Source organism: Mobula birostris, chromosome 12, assembly GCF_030028105.1.
Source record: "Mobula birostris isolate sMobBir1 chromosome 12, sMobBir1.hap1, whole genome shotgun sequence".
Taxonomy (NCBI): domain Eukaryota; kingdom Metazoa; phylum Chordata; class Chondrichthyes; order Myliobatiformes; family Myliobatidae; genus Mobula; species Mobula birostris.
In genome coordinates, this window is record NC_092381.1 from 62,988,518 (window position 1) to 63,008,886 (window position 20,369).

The 20,369-nt window shown below is 40.8% G+C and overlaps 2 protein-coding genes across 3 annotated transcripts in view; both read right to left on the reverse strand.

Moving 5' to 3' along the window:
- Positions 1 to 13,101, reverse strand: part of alg6 (ALG6 alpha-1,3-glucosyltransferase) — a 56,256-nt gene extending 43,155 nt beyond the window's left edge. Inside the window, exons 1-4 of one of the 2 annotated variants that reach the window (XM_072273909.1) lie at positions 12,932 to 13,101; positions 11,499 to 11,583; positions 7,936 to 8,025; positions 5,470 to 5,558 (exon numbers count right to left, since the gene is read on the reverse strand). In XM_072273909.1, coding sequence (XP_072130010.1) covers positions 5,470 to 5,558; positions 7,936 to 8,025; positions 11,499 to 11,583; positions 12,932 to 13,013 — 346 coding nt within the window. In that variant the 5' untranslated portion in view covers positions 13,014 to 13,101. Of the gene's footprint in view, positions 1 to 5,469; positions 5,559 to 7,935; positions 8,026 to 11,460; positions 11,584 to 12,931 lie in introns of those variants that run through there. The other variant, XM_072273910.1, reaches the window with a different exon arrangement.
- A 5,051-nt stretch (positions 13,102 to 18,152) lies between these two features.
- On the reverse strand, positions 18,153 to 19,851 carry foxd3 (forkhead box D3). Its single transcript, XM_072274706.1, has one exon. The coding sequence runs from the start codon at positions 19,726 to 19,728 to the stop codon at positions 18,595 to 18,597; it is 1,134 nt and encodes a 377-aa protein (XP_072130807.1). The 5' UTR covers positions 19,729 to 19,851; the 3' UTR covers positions 18,153 to 18,594.
- Between the last annotated feature and the right edge of the window lie 518 nt (positions 19,852 to 20,369).

The window sequence follows — 20,369 nt, forward strand, 5'->3', positions numbered from 1 at the left end:
TACAAGGTCAGTACAACATTGTGGGATGAAGGGTTTCATCTGAGTTCTATGTCCACATGACCAGCAGAATTCTCAAGATCCCCACTGAACAGGTGTTAATGAAAGTTGATCTAAGACTTTGGACAGAGGGTGCTGCAGTAAAACGTTCAGTCTGAGACTATGGCTGACAGTAACATACACATTTCTCCCTCATCTACAAAAGCAGAAGCCGCACAACACTTGACTTCATAAGAATTAATCCACAACCATCAGAACTGCATAGCTTCCACAAAGCCGTTTTTTTTTAATTCCTTATTATGATGAGTATACAGTTTTGTGACTTTCCCCATGTACAGTGGATTCTGGTTAACTGGGGCAGCCAATTATTTGGAACAACTCTTAAACAAATCGAGAACATAGCTGGGATTCCCTTCATTTATTTGGGACACCGTTCTGCCTAATTGGGACAAGAAACGGTTAGGAACGTGCACTTGTGAGGCTGCAAAGACACTATACTGTGCTTAGAACGAACAGTTGCATATGCTTATATTATGTTATCCATTTGGACCTCATTTTGCAAGATGGTGCCAGTGAACCATGGTGACAGTCTGCAGGCTACTTATAATACTTGTACACATACATCTTTTGAATTACTATCACTGCAATCTGAAGCATATAACTTCTCTTTAAGCAATGTACTTTTAAATCAACTTAATAGAGTCATAATCTTAAAAAAAACTACAGCACAACAACAGGCCCTTTGGCCCATATAGTCCATGCCAGCCCATTTAAACTGCCCAGTCCCACTGACCTCCACTTGGAGCATCACCCTCCATACCCTTCCCATCCATGTACCTATCCAAACTTCTCTCAAACATTAAAATCTTAATCGCATCCACCACTTGTGTTGGCAGCTCGTTCCACACTTTCACCGCCCTCTGAGAGAAGAAGTTTCACCTCATGTTCCCCTTAAACATTTCATCTTCCACTCTTAACGCATAATCTCTAGTTATAGTTCCACCTAACCTCAGTGGTAAATGCCTACTTGCATTTACCCTATCTATACCCCTCATAATTTTGTACACCTCTATCAAATCTCCCTCAATCTTCTATGTTCCAGGGAACAAAGTCCTAACCAACTCAACCTTTCCCTATAACTTGGGTCGTCAAGTCCTGGCAACATCCTTGTAAATTTTCTCTGCACTCTTTCAATCTTATTTACATCTTTCCTGCAGGTAAGTGACCAAAATTGCACACAATACTCCAAATTAGGCCTTGCCAACATCTTATACAATTTAAGCGATAACATCCCAATTCCTGTATTTAGCACGTTGATTTATGAAGGCCAATGAGCCACTGGATTTGTTTATGACCCTACCTGTGACGCGACTTTCAAGGAATTATGGATCTGTATTCCCAGATCGGTTCCAACACACTCCTCACTCGCTGTGTAAGAACTATCCTGGTTGGTCCTCCCAAAGTGCAACACTTCACACTAGTCTGCATTAAATTCCATCTGTCATTTATCACCCTATTTGTCCAGCTGATCCAGATCCTGCTTCAAGCTTCGACAGTCTTCCTCATTATCCACTACACTACCAATCTTAGTGTCATCAGCAAATTTGCTGGCCCGGTTTACCACATTATCATCCAGATCTTGATATAGATGCACCCAGATTGAACAGCTGGCTGAGTGGTGCCACAACAACAGCCTCTTACTCAATGTCAGCAGACCAATGAGCTGATTATTGATTTCTGGAGGAGGAAACTAAAGGTCCATGACCCAACCTGCATCAGAGGATCAGAGGTGGAGAGGGAGAGCAACTTTAAATTCCTCGATGTTATTAACTTGGAGGACCAGCCCTGGGCCCAGCACGCAAGTGCAATCACAAAGAAAGCATGGCAGCGCCTCTACTTCCTTAGGAGTTTGCAGTGTGTAGTGGAGAGTATATTGACTGGCTGCATCAGAACCTGGTATAGAAACACCAATGTCGTTGAATGGAAAATCCTACAAAAAGTAGTGGATGTGGCCCAGTTACTCACATGTGAAGCTCTCTCCACCACTGAGCACATCTGTACAAAGCATTGCTGCAGAAAAGCAACATCTGTCATCAGGGGCCCCCACCACCCAGGACATGCTCTCTTCTCGCTGCTGCCATCAGGAAGGTGGTACAGGAGCCTCAGAAATCACATCACCAGGTTCAGGAACAATTATTACCCTTTAGCCATCTGGCTCTTGAAGCAAAGGGGATAATTTTACTCAACTTCACTTGCCCAATCACTGAAATGCTCCCAGAGCCTGTGGACTCACTTTCAATGACTCTTCATCTCATGTTCTCGATATTTATTTCCTATTTGTTATTTATTATTTCTTTTTTAATTTTAGTTTTCTTTAATTTTGACGTTAAAAATAAATTGTAGAGACTCTTGCCACAAAAAAAATGTGACACTAGCAGAAAAAGATACCCTACTGGACCAAATTAAAAGTTATCCGCCCAACACCACTTATCATCACCTGGAATAGATAACTGGATTGCCAAAATCTACAATTGCACACTTGATACATCAGCAAGATAAACTGTGAGAAGAATGGGCATTATGAGAGGGACAACAAAGAACATCCCTAAAATGAAAATGTAAAGGTGAAGATCCAGATGTTGAAAAGGGTCTCAATCAATGGCTTTCCATTATAACTGGACGAGTTGTGCGTGTCAGTGGACCAATATCAAAAAACAAGTCAGAGGAGTTAGCTAGGAAGCTGGGCCACAAAGATTTTAAAGCAACAGATGGTTGGTTATTCCAATGGAAAGGTAGACACCACATTAAATTCAAGAAAGCACATGGTGAGAAAGGTAGTATTGATGCTATAAGTGCAGAAACATAGAAATCTGCAAATTCCCCAACTTGCTTCAAAAATTTTGTGCAGGTGATATCTACAATGCCAATGAAACAGACCTTTTTTTTAAAAAAATCATGCCATACTGGATGATTCCTTTTGCTACAAACACCAACATAATCAGGTTCAAAATAAAGCAATGGATCGCATAACTGTGCTGCGTTGTTCAAATATGTCAGGAACTGATAACAAGAAATTGTTGATTATTGGGAAAAGCATTAAACCTTGATGCTTTAAGGGGCTAAGAATGGATAGTTTACCAATCGAGTACAATGCCAGCGTATACTCATGAATTCCTCCATTACGAACCACTACAGTTTCATAGTATTGCAGAAATATTAGTACTGCTCTAATTTGGTCTGTGTTTCATTTAAATGCATCTGTTACTCAGTTAAATGGTGGTTTGTCTTGTTAATACCTTTTTAAACTATTTCCAAGAAACTGCATAATTGGCGCAGCCACTTAATTTGGCCACAACATACTGCTCCTGACATGTCCCAATTAACTGGAATTCACTGTACTTAATTTTCATCACAAACACATTTCCATTTTTGTCATTCACATGTTCAAGCCATAAGATACCCAAGGAATATCAGTCACTACCAGATGTGCTGTACAAATTTGTGGATATCCGATATTCCACTTCTGGCATTGACAATGTGATCTGAGCACGTCTTCGTTTGATAATTTGGTGGCCCAAACAACGAAGGGCAAAACATGCATAAAGCCTGTGTAATTAAACAGCTACCAGTTGTCCATTCGTTTCCCCCCCCCTTCCCACCGATCTCCCTCCCGACACTTATCCTTGTAAGCGGAACAAGTGCTACACATGCCCTTACACTTCCTCCCTTACCACCATTCAGGGCCCCAGACAGTCCTTCCAGTTGAGGCGACACTTCACCTGTGAGTTGGCTGGGGTGATATACTGCGTCCGGTGCTCCCAATGCGGCCTTCTATATATTGGCGAGACCCAACGCAGGCTGGGAGACCGTTTTGCTGAACACCTATGCTCTGTCCGCCAGAGAAAGCAGGATCTCCCAGTGGCCACACATTTTAATTCCATGACCCATTCCGATATGTCTATCCAAGGCCTCCTCTACTGTCAAGATGAAGCCACACTCAGGTTGGAGGAAAACCTTATATTCCATCTGGGTAGCCTCCAACCTGATGGCATGAACATTAACTTCTCTAACTTCCGTTAATGCCCCACCTCCCCTTCGTACCCCATCCGTTATTTATTTATTATTAATTTTTTTTTTTTCTCTCTCTCATTTTTCTCCCTCTGTCCCTCTCACTATACTGCTTGCCCATCCTCTGGGCTTCCCCCCTCCCTCTTTCTTTCTCCCTAGGCCTCCCGCCCCATGATCCTCTCATATCCCTTTTACCAATCAACTTTCCAGCTCTTGGCTCCATCCCTCCCTCTCCTGTCTTCTCCTATCATTTCAGATCTCCCCCTCCCCCTCTCAAATCTCTCACTATCTCTTCTTTCAGTTAGTCCCGACGAAGGGTCTCGGCCCGAAACGTCGACTGTACCTCTTCCTATGGATGCTGGCTGGCCTGCTGCATTCACCGGCAATTTTTATGTGTTATCAGTTCATGAAAGTGGGAATGTTCATAACAGTCAAAAAATGTGCCACGTGTCAGAGGGTCCACCTTTTTCACTGGCCTCACTGTTACGATGTTGATGTTGTTGGTTCTGAAGAACAATCGGTCAATGACCAGCCAAAAGGTGTTGTTGAAGGACAATGAGGAAGGTCCTATCAAATGTCAGGATACACTTTCTATTGTATGGGATGATGATAACCTGGCATTTATGTGACACAAACATGTGCCAGCCCAAATCTAAATATGCTGCAGTCATATAGCAGGGAAACAGACCCTTCGGCCCATCACATCCACACTCACCATGAAGCACTCGTCTATACTCGTCCTATAACTTTTCTCTCACTTCCCTCAACCACCCGTCAGCCTGCAGTGTGGATAATATCTTCATAGTTACACAGAAGGGAGACAGGCCCTTCAGCCCAACTGTCTATGCCAGCTACGTTGCCCGGTGAGCTTGTCCCATCTGCCTGCATTTGGCCCATAGCCCTCGAAACCCCTCCTGTCCAACTGGACATCTAAATTGGCCCACCTCAACCACTACTTCTGGCAGCTTATTCCAAGTATACATTGGCCTGTATATGAAGAAGCTGCCTGAGGTTCCTTTTAAATTTCTCACCTCTGAACAGAAACCGATGCCCTCCTGTTTCGAGCACCATACACATTACAGTACCAATTAAGATGTCTTTGGTGCAATAGACAAAACCAGACCATCATGGAGAACCCCTTACAGTTACAGGAGGAACATGCAAACTCGAGACAGACAGCATCCGAGTCAAGATCAGATCTGACACCGGAGCTGATCTCCGCACCACTGTGCCACTTTTTTTTTACCCCCTTCTGATACTACAGCACAAACAGGACCTTTGAAGATGTTAACATCCAAAACAGATCCTAGGCTGACAAAAGAGCTTTGCTGGTGAAGCAAGCTGCCACTTTCCACCCCCACACTGTGCTTCCCCTGCCCCACCAGATTTGAAGTTCTTAGTTACCTGTTGCTCTCATGAATAGTTTGTGCCCAAGACTCTCATACCCACGAGACATATGAAGAGCAATCCACTTAGGATTTATTGATTCAGCTCTGAGTAAGAAAGAAACACACAATTAAATTAACTGTTACTTTTATAAATATATATATTTATATATATGTAGCCTCAAGAAAGGATACCCAATATCTCTCTCTCCTACTCCAGTAAAGAAATAGCTGTTGGTATGAAGGCCTTCAATAACTTAAACCAAGTGCCCAACCTTTAAACAGCAGCCTGAACTGCTATCAACCATTAAATAACTCACACAAGGCACTTGCTTAGAGAATCAAAAATAGATATGATACAAGGTGTACATTCATCGGATGTTTTATTCAGTACCTCCTGTACCTAATAAAGTAGCCAAAGTGTGTATGTTCATTGTTGTCTTCTGCTGCTGTAGCTCATCCACTTCAAGGTTCAATGTGTTGTGTGTCCAAGATGCTCTACTGCACTCCATTGTTGCAACGCGTGGTTATTTGACTTTCTGTCAGCTTCAACCAGTTTGATCATTCTCCTCTGACCTCTCTCATTAACAAGGCACTTTCGCCCACAGAACTGCTGCTCATTAGATGTGCATTCTCTGTAAACTCCAGAGACTGCTGTGCATGAAAATCCCAAGCAATCAGCAGTTTCTGACTTACTCAAACCACCCCATCTGGTACCAACAATCAAAATCACTTAGATCACATTTCTTCCCCATTCTGATGCTTGGACTGAACAACTGAACCTATTGACCATACCTGCATGGTTTTATGCAATCAGTTGCTGTCTGGGTCCACTAGGACTGTATTCACAAGCTTAGAAGAATGAGAGGGGATTTCATTGTAACATACATAAATTTGACTACCAAGAGAGAATGAATGCAGGAAGCATGTTTGTCTAGGTCCAGAACCAGTGTTTATAGTTCAAAGATACAAGGTAGAATCTTTAGGGCTGCAATGGTGAAGAAATTTTTTCACCAGAGGGTGGTGAGCAACTGTAATTCTGTAACACAAAAGGCTGTGGAGGTCGCCACATATTCCTGAAGATGAAGAGATTTCTAGACACTTCAAGAGATGCAAAGAGAGAACGGGAATATGGAATGGAGTGAGTGGAAATGGCCCTGCAGCCTCAAAGGGCCAAGTTCTCTACTTGCTAACTCAATATTAGAAGCTGCTAGTTTAAGTGAACTGAACAATTTCTAAAACCCCTGAATACGAACTTCACACAACATTTAGTTTGTAATTTACAGTGGGGCGCATTTGCAACACAACTCGAAGCTATTCTTCATCTGCACACTTACTTAGCGACAGAGCACAGAACAGGCTCTTCCGGCCCTATGAGCCGCACCATCCAGCAAGCCTCCGACAATCCCGATTTAACCCCAGTCTAAACACAGAACTACTTACAATGGCCAATTAATCTAGCTAGTATGTATTTGGACTGAGGGAAGAAGCAGGAGGACCTGGAAGAAAACCCACACATTCCACAGGGAGGACGTATAGAACCATAGAAACTACAGCACAGAAACAGGCCCTTTGGCCCTTCTTGGCTGTGCCGAACCATTTTCTGCCTAGTCCCACTGACCTGCACACGGACCATATCCCTCCATACACCTCTCATCCATGTATCCGTCCAATTTATTCTTAAATGTTAAAAAACAACCCGCATTTACCACCTCGTCTGGCAGCTCATTCCATACTCCCACCACTCTGTGTGAAGAAGCCCCCCCCTAATGTTCCCTTTAAACTTTTCCCCCCTCACCCTTAACCCATGTCCTCTGGTTTTTTTCTCCCCTTGCCTCAGTGGAAAAAGCCTGCTTGCATTCACTCTATCAATACCCATCATAATTTTATATACCTCTATCAAATTTCCCCTCATTCTTCTACGCTCCAGGGAATAAAGTCCTAACCTATTCAACCTTTCTCTGTAACTGAGTTTCTCAAGTCCCGGCAACATCCTTGTAAACCTTCTCTGCACTCTTTCAACCTTATTTATATCCTTCCTGTAACTTGGTGACCAAAACTGAACACAATACTCCAGATTCGGCCTCACCAGTGCCTTACACAACCTCATCATAACATTCCAGCTCTTATACTCAATACTTTGATTAATAAAGGCCAATGTACCAAAAGCTCTCTTTACGACCCTAGAAATTCCTTACCGAGAAAGCTGGGATTGAACCCAGACGCCCCCAGCTGTAATAGCATCGAGTTAACCGCTACACCACCATCGCGCCCCACGGTAATATTTGGACAATGTTATTATCAAGGTACATCAAGAATGAGCCAAATCTCAACCAAAGTCAATGCTATTGAACTTTCCCACTGCAGGGCAGAAAGTGGTCAGCTATTGATCAGGAGCTCAAAGCTACACCCATTTTACACTGAAGAATTCTGATGAACAATAGCAAAATACCAAACTGCCCTACTATTAGCAGAATGAACTTACACATATGCACAAAGCAGACTGTGGTAAGCAGTTAAAGGTGGATAATCAAGTCCCCAATACTTGAGATCATTGTTGCTTGTATTGAAGTACCTGAGGGAAATAAATTAACAATACATTCAGAGATTGCTGGATCTTGGGTTGTTTATAATGCACATTTCATAAAAAGTTTATTTATTAAATGATGCTGTTTTTAGCAATGCCCTCCCAGAGGTAATTGTGCTGCATGATAAAGAATCTTGACTCTCTCAGATTCAGGAAGAGGTTTGAGATGAGTCAGCTATTCTCAGCAGGGCGCACGCAGTTGAGTAAAGAGGCAGAGAGTTGGACATTGCATGTATGATCAGTATCTAATGCCTCTTTCTAGAAAGATGCTAAATGAGATTATGATCCTAATGTTTCTGAAATGGTTGAATAGCCTCTTACCATATAACCATATAACAATTACAGCACAGAAACAGGCCATCTCAGCCCTTCTAGTTCATGCCGAACTCTTACTCTCACCTAGTCCCACCGACCTGCAATCAGCCCATAACCCTCCATTCCTTTCCTGTCCATATAGCTGTCTAATTTAACTTTAAATGACAACATGGAACCTGCCTCAACCACTTCTGCTGGAAGCTCGTTCCACACAGCTACCACTCTCTGAGTAAAGAAGTTCCCTCTCATGTTGCCCCAAAACTTTTGCCCTTTAACTCTTAACTCATGTCCTCATGTTTGAATCTTCCCCACTCTCAATGGAAAAAGCCTATCAACGTCAACTCTATCTATACCCCTCATAATTTTAAATACCTCTATCAAGTCCCCCCTCAACCTTCTATGTTCCAAAGAATAAAGACCCAACTTGTTCAACCTTTCTCTGTAACTTAGGTGATGAAACCCAGGTAACATTCTAGTAAATCTTCTCTGTACTCTATTTTGCTGACATCTTTCCTATAATTCGGTGACCAAAGCTGTACACAATACTCCAAATTTGGCCTCACCAATGCCTTGTACAATTTCAACATTATATCCCAACTCCTATACTCAATGCTTTGATTTATTAAGGCCAGCATACCAAAAGCTTTCTTCACCACCCTATCCACATGAACTTTCACCTTCAGGGAACTATGCACTATTATTCCTAGATCCCTCTTTTCTACTGCAATCTTCAGTGCCCTACCATTTATCATGTATTGCCTATTTTGATTAATCCTACCAAAATGTAGCACCTCACATTTATCAGCATTAAACTCCCTCTGCCATCCTTCAGCCCACTCTTCCAACTGGCCTAAATCTCTCTGCAAGCTTTGAAAACCTACTTCATTATCCACAACTCCACCTATCTTAGTATCATCTGCATATTTACTCATCCAATTTACCACCCCATCATCCAGATCATTAATGTATATGACAAACAACATTGGACACAGTACAGATCGCTGAGGCACACCACTAGTCACCACCTTCCACTCTGACAAACAGTTATCCACCACCACTCTCTGGCGTCTCCCATCCAGCCACTGCTGAATCCATTTTACTACTTCAATATTAATACCTAACGATTGAACCTTCCTAACTAACCTTCCGTGTGGAACCTTGTCAAAGGCCTTACTGAAGTCCATATTGACAACATCCATCGCTTTACCCTCGTCAACTTTCCTAGTAACCTCTTCAAAAAATTCAATAAGATTTGTCAAACATGACCTACATGCACAAATCCATGTTGACTGTTCCTAATCAGACCCTGTCTATCCAGATAATTATATATACCATCTCTAAGAATACTTTCCATCAATTTACCCACCACTGACGTCAAACTCAGGCCGATAATTGCTAGGTTTACTCTTAGAACCCTTTTTAAACAATGGAACAACATGAGCAATACGCCAATCCTCCGGCACCATTCCTGTTTCTAATGACATTTGAAATATTTCTGTCAAAACCCCTGCTACTTCCACACTAACTACCTTCAAGGTCCTAGGGAATATCCTGTCAGGACCCAGGGACGTATCCACTTTTATATTCCTTAAAAGCGCCAGTACTTCCTCTTCTTTAATCATCATAGCTTCCATAACTTCCCTACCTGTTTCCCTCATCTTACACAATTCAACATCCTTCTCCTTAGTGAATACCGAAGAAAAGAAATTGTTCAGAATCTTCCCCATCTCTTTTGGCTCCACACATAGCTGTCCACTCTGATTCTCCAAGGGACCAATTTTATCCCTCTCTATCCTTTTGCTATTAATATAACTGTAGAAATCCTTGGGATTTATTTTCACCTTACTTGCCAAAGCAACCTCATATCTTCTTTTAGCTTTTCTAATTTCTTTCTTAAGATTCTTTTTACGTTCTTTATATTCCTCGAGCACCTCATTTACTCCATGCTGCCTATATTTATTGTAGATCTCTCTCTTTTTCCGAGCCAAATTTCCAATATCCCTTGAAAACCATGGCTCTCTCAAACTTTTAACCTTTCCTTTCAACCTAATAGGAACAGGAACATAAAGATTCTGTATCCTCCCCCTCAAAATTTCACCTTTAAATGACCTCCATTTCTCTATTACATTCTTCCCATAAAACAAATTGTCCCAATCTACTCCTTCTAAATCCTTTCGCATCTCCTCAAGGTTAGCCTTTCTCCAATCAAAAATCTCAACCTTGGGTCCAGACCTATCCTTCTCCATAATTATATTGAAACTAATAGCATTGTGATCACTGGACCTGAAGTGCTCCCCAACAAAAACCTCCGTCACCAGATCTATCTCATTCCCTAACAGGAGATCCAACACTGCCCCTTCTCTAGTTGGTACCTCTATGTATTGCTGCAAAAAACTATCCTGCACACATTTTACAAACTCCAAACCATCCAGCCCTTTTACAGTATGGGCTTCCCAGACTATGTGTGGAATGTTAAAATCTCTCACAATCACAACCTTGTGCTTACTACAAATATCTGCTATCTCCTTACAAATTTGCTCCTCCAATTCTTGCTCCCCATTTGGTGGTCTATAATACACCCCCATAAGTGTTACTACACCTTTCCCATTCCTCAATTCCACCCAAATAGCCTCCCTAGGCGAGCCCCCTAATCTATCCTGCCAGAGCACCGCTGTTATATTTTCTCTGACAAGCAATGCAGCACCTCCCCCTCTTGTCCCTCCGATTCTATCACACCTGAAGCAATTAAATCCAGGAATATTTAATTGTCAATCACACCCCTCCTGTAACCATGTTTCACAAATAGTTACCACATCATACTTCCAGGTATCAATCCGTGCTTTAAGCTCATCCACCTTTCTTATAATGCTCCCAGCATTAAAATAAATACATTTAAGAAATTTCCCACCTCTTACTCTCTGTTTACCTTTTCCCATCTGGGCTCACATACAAAGAACTTAATACAACTATTGCAAAAGTGTCAGAATCAAATCATTGCTGCAGTAGTATGGAAGAGAAAGAGTTGGAGGAAAGAAACAGATTTTTTTCTTCAATCACATTCTAGAAAAAAATTAATAGAGACGTCCTTATCTCCTTACTTAAACACACCTTAGTTAGTTAGTTAATTGCACTGCAAAATCACAAACCATTGATGGATGGGTAAATTGAGCGTAATCTCCTGCCAGTGTCTCTGAGCTTCATAGTCTCCATACATCGGTGGCTTACTAGCACCTGATAACACAGAAAAAAAAGCAGCTGTAGAGATAACATCAAAGAGCATTCTTAGTGAAAGTTACGCTTCTGAGAGCAACTGCATTGCCTCTATGTGCAGAGTGGAAAAAAAGTAGAAAAAGAATCCCATTCTGAGGTTAATTGACTGTCTGCCTGCTGCAGCAGTACAGCTAGTGAGGAGTATCATTTCAGTAGTGAGAAAGTACTATCCAAGCTTCTTGGCTCTTGATATAGACCATAGAACAGACTACACAGTATTCTATAAAGTGAGAAGACTAGGTTCTTTAGTAAGATACATTCTCCTATCTCCTCAAAATGCCTTTTGTACAAAGTTGTTGATGACAACATGCTTTTTCAAGACTAATAATCAACAAGCATTTTAATGTGAGGAAATGTGGGCTCAAACCCTGATTATAACTTGACAGAACAGTTTTAAAAAGTGACTAAGAATGTTGTCTAGATTCTCAAATGGCAACAACCCAAACTATTAAGGAAGCAATAAACTACTAGTGATGAATTTTCAAACTATGGACCACGTAAAATGAGTAAGAAAGGTGGCTGTGGTAAGAAAGCTCTGTTGCAGCAACAAAATTGTGATAATAATAAAATTAAAATAGCATTAAAAAAATGGTCAATTTAAAGCAGAAATTTCTTATTGAAGACTACTCAGCTACGCAAAAAAATCATTCATAAAACAATTAAAAAGGAAAAAGAAAAAATGCACAAGATGTGAAATAGACTCACTGGCATGGAATTCAAAGGACAATAAAACTGCAGTTGGAGCCACAAACAGGAATTGTGGGACAAATGAAAAGATATTGTCAATAGACAAAGCTTTGAGGGTGGGTTGGGAATCATATCAAGGCAGCCTCAGCAGCAGGAGAATCAGAAACCAAATAAAAGGCGAGCTTGACAGCGACTTCATGCTTTGAAAACTATTTATGAAACATTTTAAGAAGTATTGAGAAAGTTGCACAAAATTCGTGCATTCATATTCGCAGGACTATGTCACACATGCAAGTGATTTCAGCTGAACTTTTAAACTATATCACAGTTGTATAGACTTTAATCATTAATGAGCAAAATATCATTCAAAAAATGAGAGATTGCAGATGTAGTAATCTGGAGCGAAAATCAACTGGAAGAATTCAGCGGGCCAAGAAACACATGTGGATGCAGAAGGATGTTCAAGATTTGCTAAAGGCTCTCGAGCCGAAACGACAACAATTCAGGTGAATGGTAGAGGCAACTGTTGACCTTTCCACTCTGTGCACAAGCACCACAAGAGTCTGGTTTGAGGGGAGGGTACGTTTTACCATCTTGAGGACTGAACAACAGCAATACAGACCTGAGTAAGGGTTCAGAGACACCGCCCAACGAACTGTTAAATTGACAATGAGTACTACAGCAATGAGACTCCATCGCTCCATGTCGAGAGCAGCAACTTTCTTCCCCAAACCAATTCCCTCTCTAGTTTCTTCTCGTCCGCCTTTACTCCGCCCGGCACTTCCTGAAGTCCGCGCATGCGCTTCAACTCAATCCAACTCCGCCGGCGCCTCCTGATGACGTAAGCACTCTAACAGCGCCAAATCAGGCGCAGTGTTGTGTATTGACAGTGCGTAATTTACTTTCAGTTACGGCAAGCTTGTTTGACTTAAGTTCCAGAGAAAACTCTAAGTGTCACTTTTAAAGATAAACTTTAAAATGATTTAACTTCTCATTGAATAACTGCAATATATACATTTTATAAAACTACTTAAGTTAATGTTCATTGGATACCTACAACCATTTCAGAAGCTGTTTCAATTCTAACTGCAGTACCCACATTTTAAATTCGTATTTGGGTTGTATTTCAATTTGACGTATTTTAGCGACACTTACAGTAGAACTGATATAGACAAATGTAAGATATCTGGACTGACATTTCATTCCCGATTTTATATATGTGGATTGGTGCTATAATTGTATGTTATCCTTGTAATACTGGTACAGAGCAGGACGTAGAAAACTTAGAATTAAGATTTAGAACATAGAACATAGAATAGTACAGCACAGTACAGGCCCTTCGGCCCACAATGTTGTGCCGACTGTTTAGGAATAGAGGATAGAATGGCCCACACCTGTTATGGAACTACATGTGTTTCAATCATTTATTAATAAGGGTGTAATAGGGTCAAACAGTTCAGGAAACCGTGAGGGGAAATTTGCTTATGCTCATACGAGTTCACCTCGCGATAACGTCAAACGAATGGTTTGGGCGATCGTGTTTTTATAAAATCGTTTATGTCAATGTCTACCATCAGACAGTTTTTTAAACTTTCTGCTATGCTCCCTTATATTGCTGCCAAAATTAATATTATTTTAACCTCATTTGTCATCATACATTATAATGGAACCAGTTGAGCCAATTAGTTTTATCTAATTAGATGTCTCATACATAACCTCGAATATATTTAAGTTGATCTGGATAGTGACAAGATTTGAGAATGGTATTTAATTGAATATCCTAGTTTTAATACAAAAGTAGAACAATTTAATTGGATTCGTTTTCATTCATTCTGAGAAACTTTGGTTGCTAAATACTTTTCGTCTTTTCCTCTTACGATAATTCCTCTTGTAAGGAATTATTTAAGCGCACAAAGTAACAAATTTGTAGATTTTAGTCAATTATTAAAAGATTTTAAAATAATAATCTAATGAAAATGCTCATATTCCTGTGTGACCAAGAAGTTCGTTTGTGTGCTTGACCGAATGTCTAAAGCTTAGAGTCTAAAATCAAAATGTAACTGTTACTTTGGATATTCCATTGGATATTAATGTCAATTTCGAACAGCTCATATTGTTATTTATATTTCAATGTTGTCAGCTACGCCAACTCGAATGATATATTTATCTATTCAATAACCGGAAAATACTTGCTAATGGTCTAGTTATCATAGTAATCGTGTTATTTCCTACGCTTACTGTGTGTATTTATACATAGAAATTGTTCATTTCAATTCATTATCAGGAGAAAAATCGCTCGGGAAACCGGCTTAATTCGGACAACGTCTGCACGACCACAGAATTTAGCCAACCAAGTAGAATCTATCAGACAAAATAATCCCAGGTTGCTGAATTTACTTACTACATTTTTAAAATACGCCGTTTAAACCCACCACTGTGAAATATTTGTAAACGGTACACTCGAAGTGCATTTAAAAGCGTAGAAAATATGCCATGGTACTCAGTGGCTGCGTGTCTGAGAATCGATTGGCAGTAAACTGCAGACTTGAACTCGGACTGATCGGCGTGAATCGTACCGCTGCTTGTTTACAGCTAAACTTGATCAGATTATTTTAAAATAATACAATATTTGAAATACATAATCACGGATCAAATGTTTAATTGACTTGGCTGTTTGGTCGCAGGTAAGAGCACAAATAACGTGTGAGTAAAAGTCACGGCAAAAAAAACAAATAATGATTTATTTAGTTTAAGAAAGGGTCGCTGATACATCTACTAAAGATAACATTTTAGGTTGAAATGAATTGGACACCACTCCCACTGGACAAGAATCGGGAATGAATTTTGTAATTAGTGTACCACCTTGCGTGCTAGGTAGACGAGCAGTGTGTGTGTGATCCGTCTCTAGCAACAGGGACGCCTCCTCTTTCAATCCCATGACCCGGTACAGGGCCAGCGGTTTTCCGAAACAAAATCCCTTCTCATTTCTCACGCTGAAAACCTTGTGGTCCTGGACCTCGGTGAGGGAAGGTTTCATTTACGTATTAAATGCAAAAATAGTTGGGTCCCCGAAGAACAAAAACAGAGGCATCACCTTTACCAGGATTCAGTCCGAAAATAGGCTCCGGTAAAATCCAGTAAATTACATTTTAATATTTTATAAACATGATCAGTTCCTCGGAAGGTCAGGTGCGTAATTCCAACACGGACGCGTGCATACATTTATGATATGTCCGCATGTTTTATTGGTAAAAATTGGTAAGGGTTAAACTTTTCTCTAATTTGCTCTTGTGTTGAAAGTACCTGTCAGACAGTTGTTAACATTGCAGACATTTCAAGCACATTCCATAAGTGCCATCTAGTGCTCCGTTCCGGTATCGCACAGCCGTCCAAAGAAAACCCCGATCTTCCAAACGGAACGAGATTTGGTTAAGCTGAAATAATTATTATGATGTTGCTCACATCATTATCAACACAGCGCTGAGATCTAAACTCTGACTATAACGAGGACGAAGATTATGGTTACCAATTCTCGTCTCATGGTTGTCAATTAGTCAATCGGGACTTGTACCTTCTCCTCTGGGTTGGAGTGATATTAAGCAGTTTGCCCCAGACGAGAGTTCCTTAATTTAAAAAAAAATCATTTTGAACAGGTGGGGTTAAAACTGGTGGTTTTCATCTATTCTCCGTTTATGCAGAAGATTGTGAAGTTTATTTTTATGTCGTCTCGTTGAGCGAAAATTCAAGAATCATAAATCACTTTAAGATTACATTTGACTGGAAGGCGACTCAAAGTTTACAAATGGGGATATATACGATTCAGTAAAAGTTGGAGGCAACAAAGGATCAGTGTTGGAATGAGCGTTGTCATTTAGGAATGGTTATATCGGCAAGTTTGCGAGCCGGACACTGACTTTAGGAGTCGCCTTCTACTTTCCCAGGGGTATCAGTTAAATATAGAACTAACGGTCATATTTCACTAACCATCCGCCATTTGCTAGATTTGTGTAAACGCAACTCATAAGTAGGGTCGCAAATGCTTAACATCTTGTTACGTTTATAGAAACAAGAGGCAATACATTTTTAGATCAGTTTCAGTTTCCTTGTAAAAGGATTACTTGGGGAGATTCAATTTAGGGAAAGGATCTGCTGTTATTATGTTGCCCTTCAAATAAAGTTGGAGGTGGACGTTTCTACCCGTGTCAAATGATTATCAAATATACTGTATATCCCAGTACTGAGACCACACCCCGACGAGCAGGGAGGCTCACTTCATTTGGTGTTTTTATACTGAGGTATAAATGTTTGCTCATGTAAAATAATATTTACGGTTATAGAAAGAAATCGTGTCTTGGCCAGGGCGCAAATGTTGTTCATATTGGACGGGGTCAGTCATCTCGCAACTCTCTTTAAGCACAGAGTGTGAAGTAAATAAGGAAATTCAATACCAGCAATGACACTTGAAGCCTCGACACATAGACAAACAGCCGAGAGAGAAGAGCTGGCGATGCGAACACAACATCGTTGCCCGAGATTATTAGCAAAATATTTAACATTGAAAACGAAAATTGTCTTCTTAGGCAATTCTCTCACCCCCCCCCCATACAATATTTTTAAACAAAAATTAGTTAAAGCCGGAATTCTTTCTGAACATCATATTTCCTTCTTTCCAAGAACTGAAAGTAAAGTCAGCGCGGTGGGCTTTTATTTGTTTGAATTCATATTACACAGCTTGGAAGAACCACGCTTCCCATTTCCATGACATTTTGTTCCATTCTAGAGAGTTCAGCTTCGGAATTTGTACAATTGATTGGAAAAAAAATTCTGAATGTATTTAAATAGCAAATGTTTAGTACGTATTGAACATTCGTTCAGATGCAACATTTCTAAGTCTGCTTGCAGTTGAGCAGCTCCGGGAACGGTGAAGCTTCGCAGAACGTTTAGATCTGCGTCTCAGAGTGCTAATTCCTTTGAATGTTTAATATTATTTCACATATGATTCACGCACTGTTCCTGTTTTATTTCATCCGTATTCTTCTCATTGTTTTAGGAAACTTGTAGATACTAGATTGCTGGTGCGCCCCTGCATCTTATTTTAGCTTGTATCTTATGACTCTACGGGAAAAATTATGCTAAGAAATCTAAACTGTAACTCCTGGTAGGCCGTCAAAGGGGGTTCTTCCCAGAAAACAAAATCTGCTCGAACGCACCTCTTTAACCAGTTTAGAGTGATGGCAGTTAATGCTTTCCTATCTATATAAGTAATGCAATCTCCTGCGATCCCATGCAAAAAAAAACACGTACAATCCGAATTACGTGTATTATATGCATAATATGAGTCTCATGGTAAAGCGCTTTGTTTAGAGATTTTATTAAGCACGGCCTTTTAAAATGACAAATGTCCCAATGAAAATATTTCTCTACATTACTAAAATGAAAAAAAGATTTCAATCGAGCCCGATTCAGTTTGCCCTTGTGAACCTCTCTTTCATGAAGTTATACAGTAAGTGCTGTCAGCTCAAATTTCGTCCCTATATCTATCGCAAAATGTCCGCTGATTAAATGGCTTTTAATTTAAAAAGGCAATGACCTCAATGCCGTCGCAACTGGAGATTTTTTTATATAATTATGTGCCGAGCTGTCATATTATCGTTTCTTTTGGAGATTACTGTCATGGTAATGTATTTGAACAGTGGGGTGGTAATCCTTTCGCGCATAATACAATTATGATAGAGAAAAAAACTTTAAAATTATCTATCAGCTGATAGCATATATTTTTTATAAATGAACAAGAACATGATTGTTTGCAATTTGTAAAATTTATTTATAAAGTTTAATTCCCATTGTACAACACGACGGCGGCGCTACATAGAATACATATATTTAATTCATATAAAGGGCTTTAAGCTTTTGTAGTCGTATACAATATTGACCGTTTTTCCCCGTTGGATTAATTCTTTAGAATGATTCAGTCGTCAATAATATCTGTACTGTACATGTTCATCAATAAACTACCGGCAATGAACTTTTCAAAAAGACATTAAGAGAGAAAGCCCATAGCTCTATACTACAACTGTGAAACTGTCTAATTAAAAAATAAAACTCAATGACTATCAACCGATAGGTTCTTTATATAAATATTTACAAATGTATTTACCTGTACAGAAAGCATTCCTTTTTTATATAAGATAAGATTATAGTCTATAATTTGCAGTCAAGTTCAGTGCAACTCACTACCATAGGAAAAATGGTATGGTGAGTGAGCGATTGGAAGCAGAGAAGGTATTAAGATGGCCATTTGGTCACTCCGGCGGCCGAAGCTGCTGATTGTAAGAATTGTCCGGAAATTATGTTCGTGGGGACACTGAGGATTGGGGTGATTGCAGCCGTGGTTCTCACTAAGGACAAGGGCTGAGGACTGACCAAAGCCGACTGAGCGGTTATTGGCGGCCGCATGAAAGTTTGTGAGCTGCCTGACGTGCTTGTCACTCCGATAATATTCTCGATGCTGAAAGAAGGTCTGCTGGTGGGCTCCGATTTGACGATGGATGTGGAGCTCAGGCTGCTGAGTTGGAGCTGAAGATTGGGACTGAGCTGGGAATTAAAGGCTTTCCTGTTGAGTTCACTGGATGGGATGAGTGGGACGACTGGGGGTAGCATAGGACCCACGGGGGGAATGTAGGAATATTGAAGAGCGGCGGGATGAGAGTAAGAGGCAGGAGGCAGCGCATAGGGACGCCCGTAAGGACCGCTCAGGCTATAAGCTCCAAAACTCTGCATCATGAGGGCAGTCTGCTCTCTCAGATGGTCTGTCGGCTGCCTCTTGAACCTTTTCCGCCGACGGAGAAAGCTCCCATTGTCAAACATATCTTCAGACTGTGGATCCAGCGTCCAGTAGTTCCCTTTACCCGGATTACCAGGCTCCCTGGGAATCTTCACAAAGCAGTCATTCAGGGACAAGTTGTGCCTGATAGAGTTCTGCCAGGCTGGAAATTTCTCCCTGTAATAAGGGAAACGGTTGCTGATGAACTCACAGATCCCACTAAGGGTTAACTTTTTCTGGGGACTTTGCAAGATAGACATGGTGATGAGAGCAATGTACGAGTAAGGTGGCTTCACCAAACTGTTCTTGGGTTTGGAAACGTTGTTGCCGTTCGAGGAGCCACTTTCCTGAGTTTCCGATTTGGCGATTTCTCCCTCCGAGGAAGGCTGGCAGATAGCGGTAGGACTTTCCGCAATTTCCCTTGCCCCGATCTCCTCCACCTCTTCTCCCTGATCGTGGGTGGCGTGGCTCTCAGAGTCGCTGTCCTTTCCCATGCCCTCGTCTCCTTCTCCTACCACATCAATATCGACATCCTCTGCTGTGAGGACTGTGTGCCCTGACATGTCGCTCGCGCTGCCGCTGCCTGACAGGGTCATCACGCTTCCCTTTCGCAAATCACCAAAAAAAAGGTAAGAGCTTGGCTTCTTTTCTGCAGAAACTTCTTTTCCCCCTCTCTCTCTCCCTCTCTCTCTCTCTCTCTCTCTCTCTCTCTCGCCAGTCTCTCGACTCTCTCACATACACACTGTCTCAGCTGGCAGTCCCTTGCAGATCAGATGACAACGCTTTTTTAATGCAGGTCAAGGGGCTGTCAATAACAATTACCTTTAACTTTTTGACAGCCTATTTCAAATTGCACATTGCAACGTTTTAACTTTTCCTATAATTTCTCGCAATATTTTTAAAGCGTTTTCAGGTACGCAGCTCTTTAGCTTTTATGCCTCCTTTATATATATATAAAAAGACTGGTGATTGTTTCAGTTAAAGATATACTCTCGGGGTTGTCACGTGAGGGACTAACGTCAGACTTCCCTCTGTTAAGCCATGCAAAACTCGAGTTATTTCATGTAATCGTCAACATAGATCCGGCCAAAACAACAGTAGCACCACTCATTCCTACAAGTACCATTTCACTAAGGCGATCAAAGCATTCTTTATCAATAAACTTGCTCGCAGGGTGGAGCAAGACTGGATTTCAAATCATTTAATTGGAATGTTCTACTTCACAATTTCACTTTTT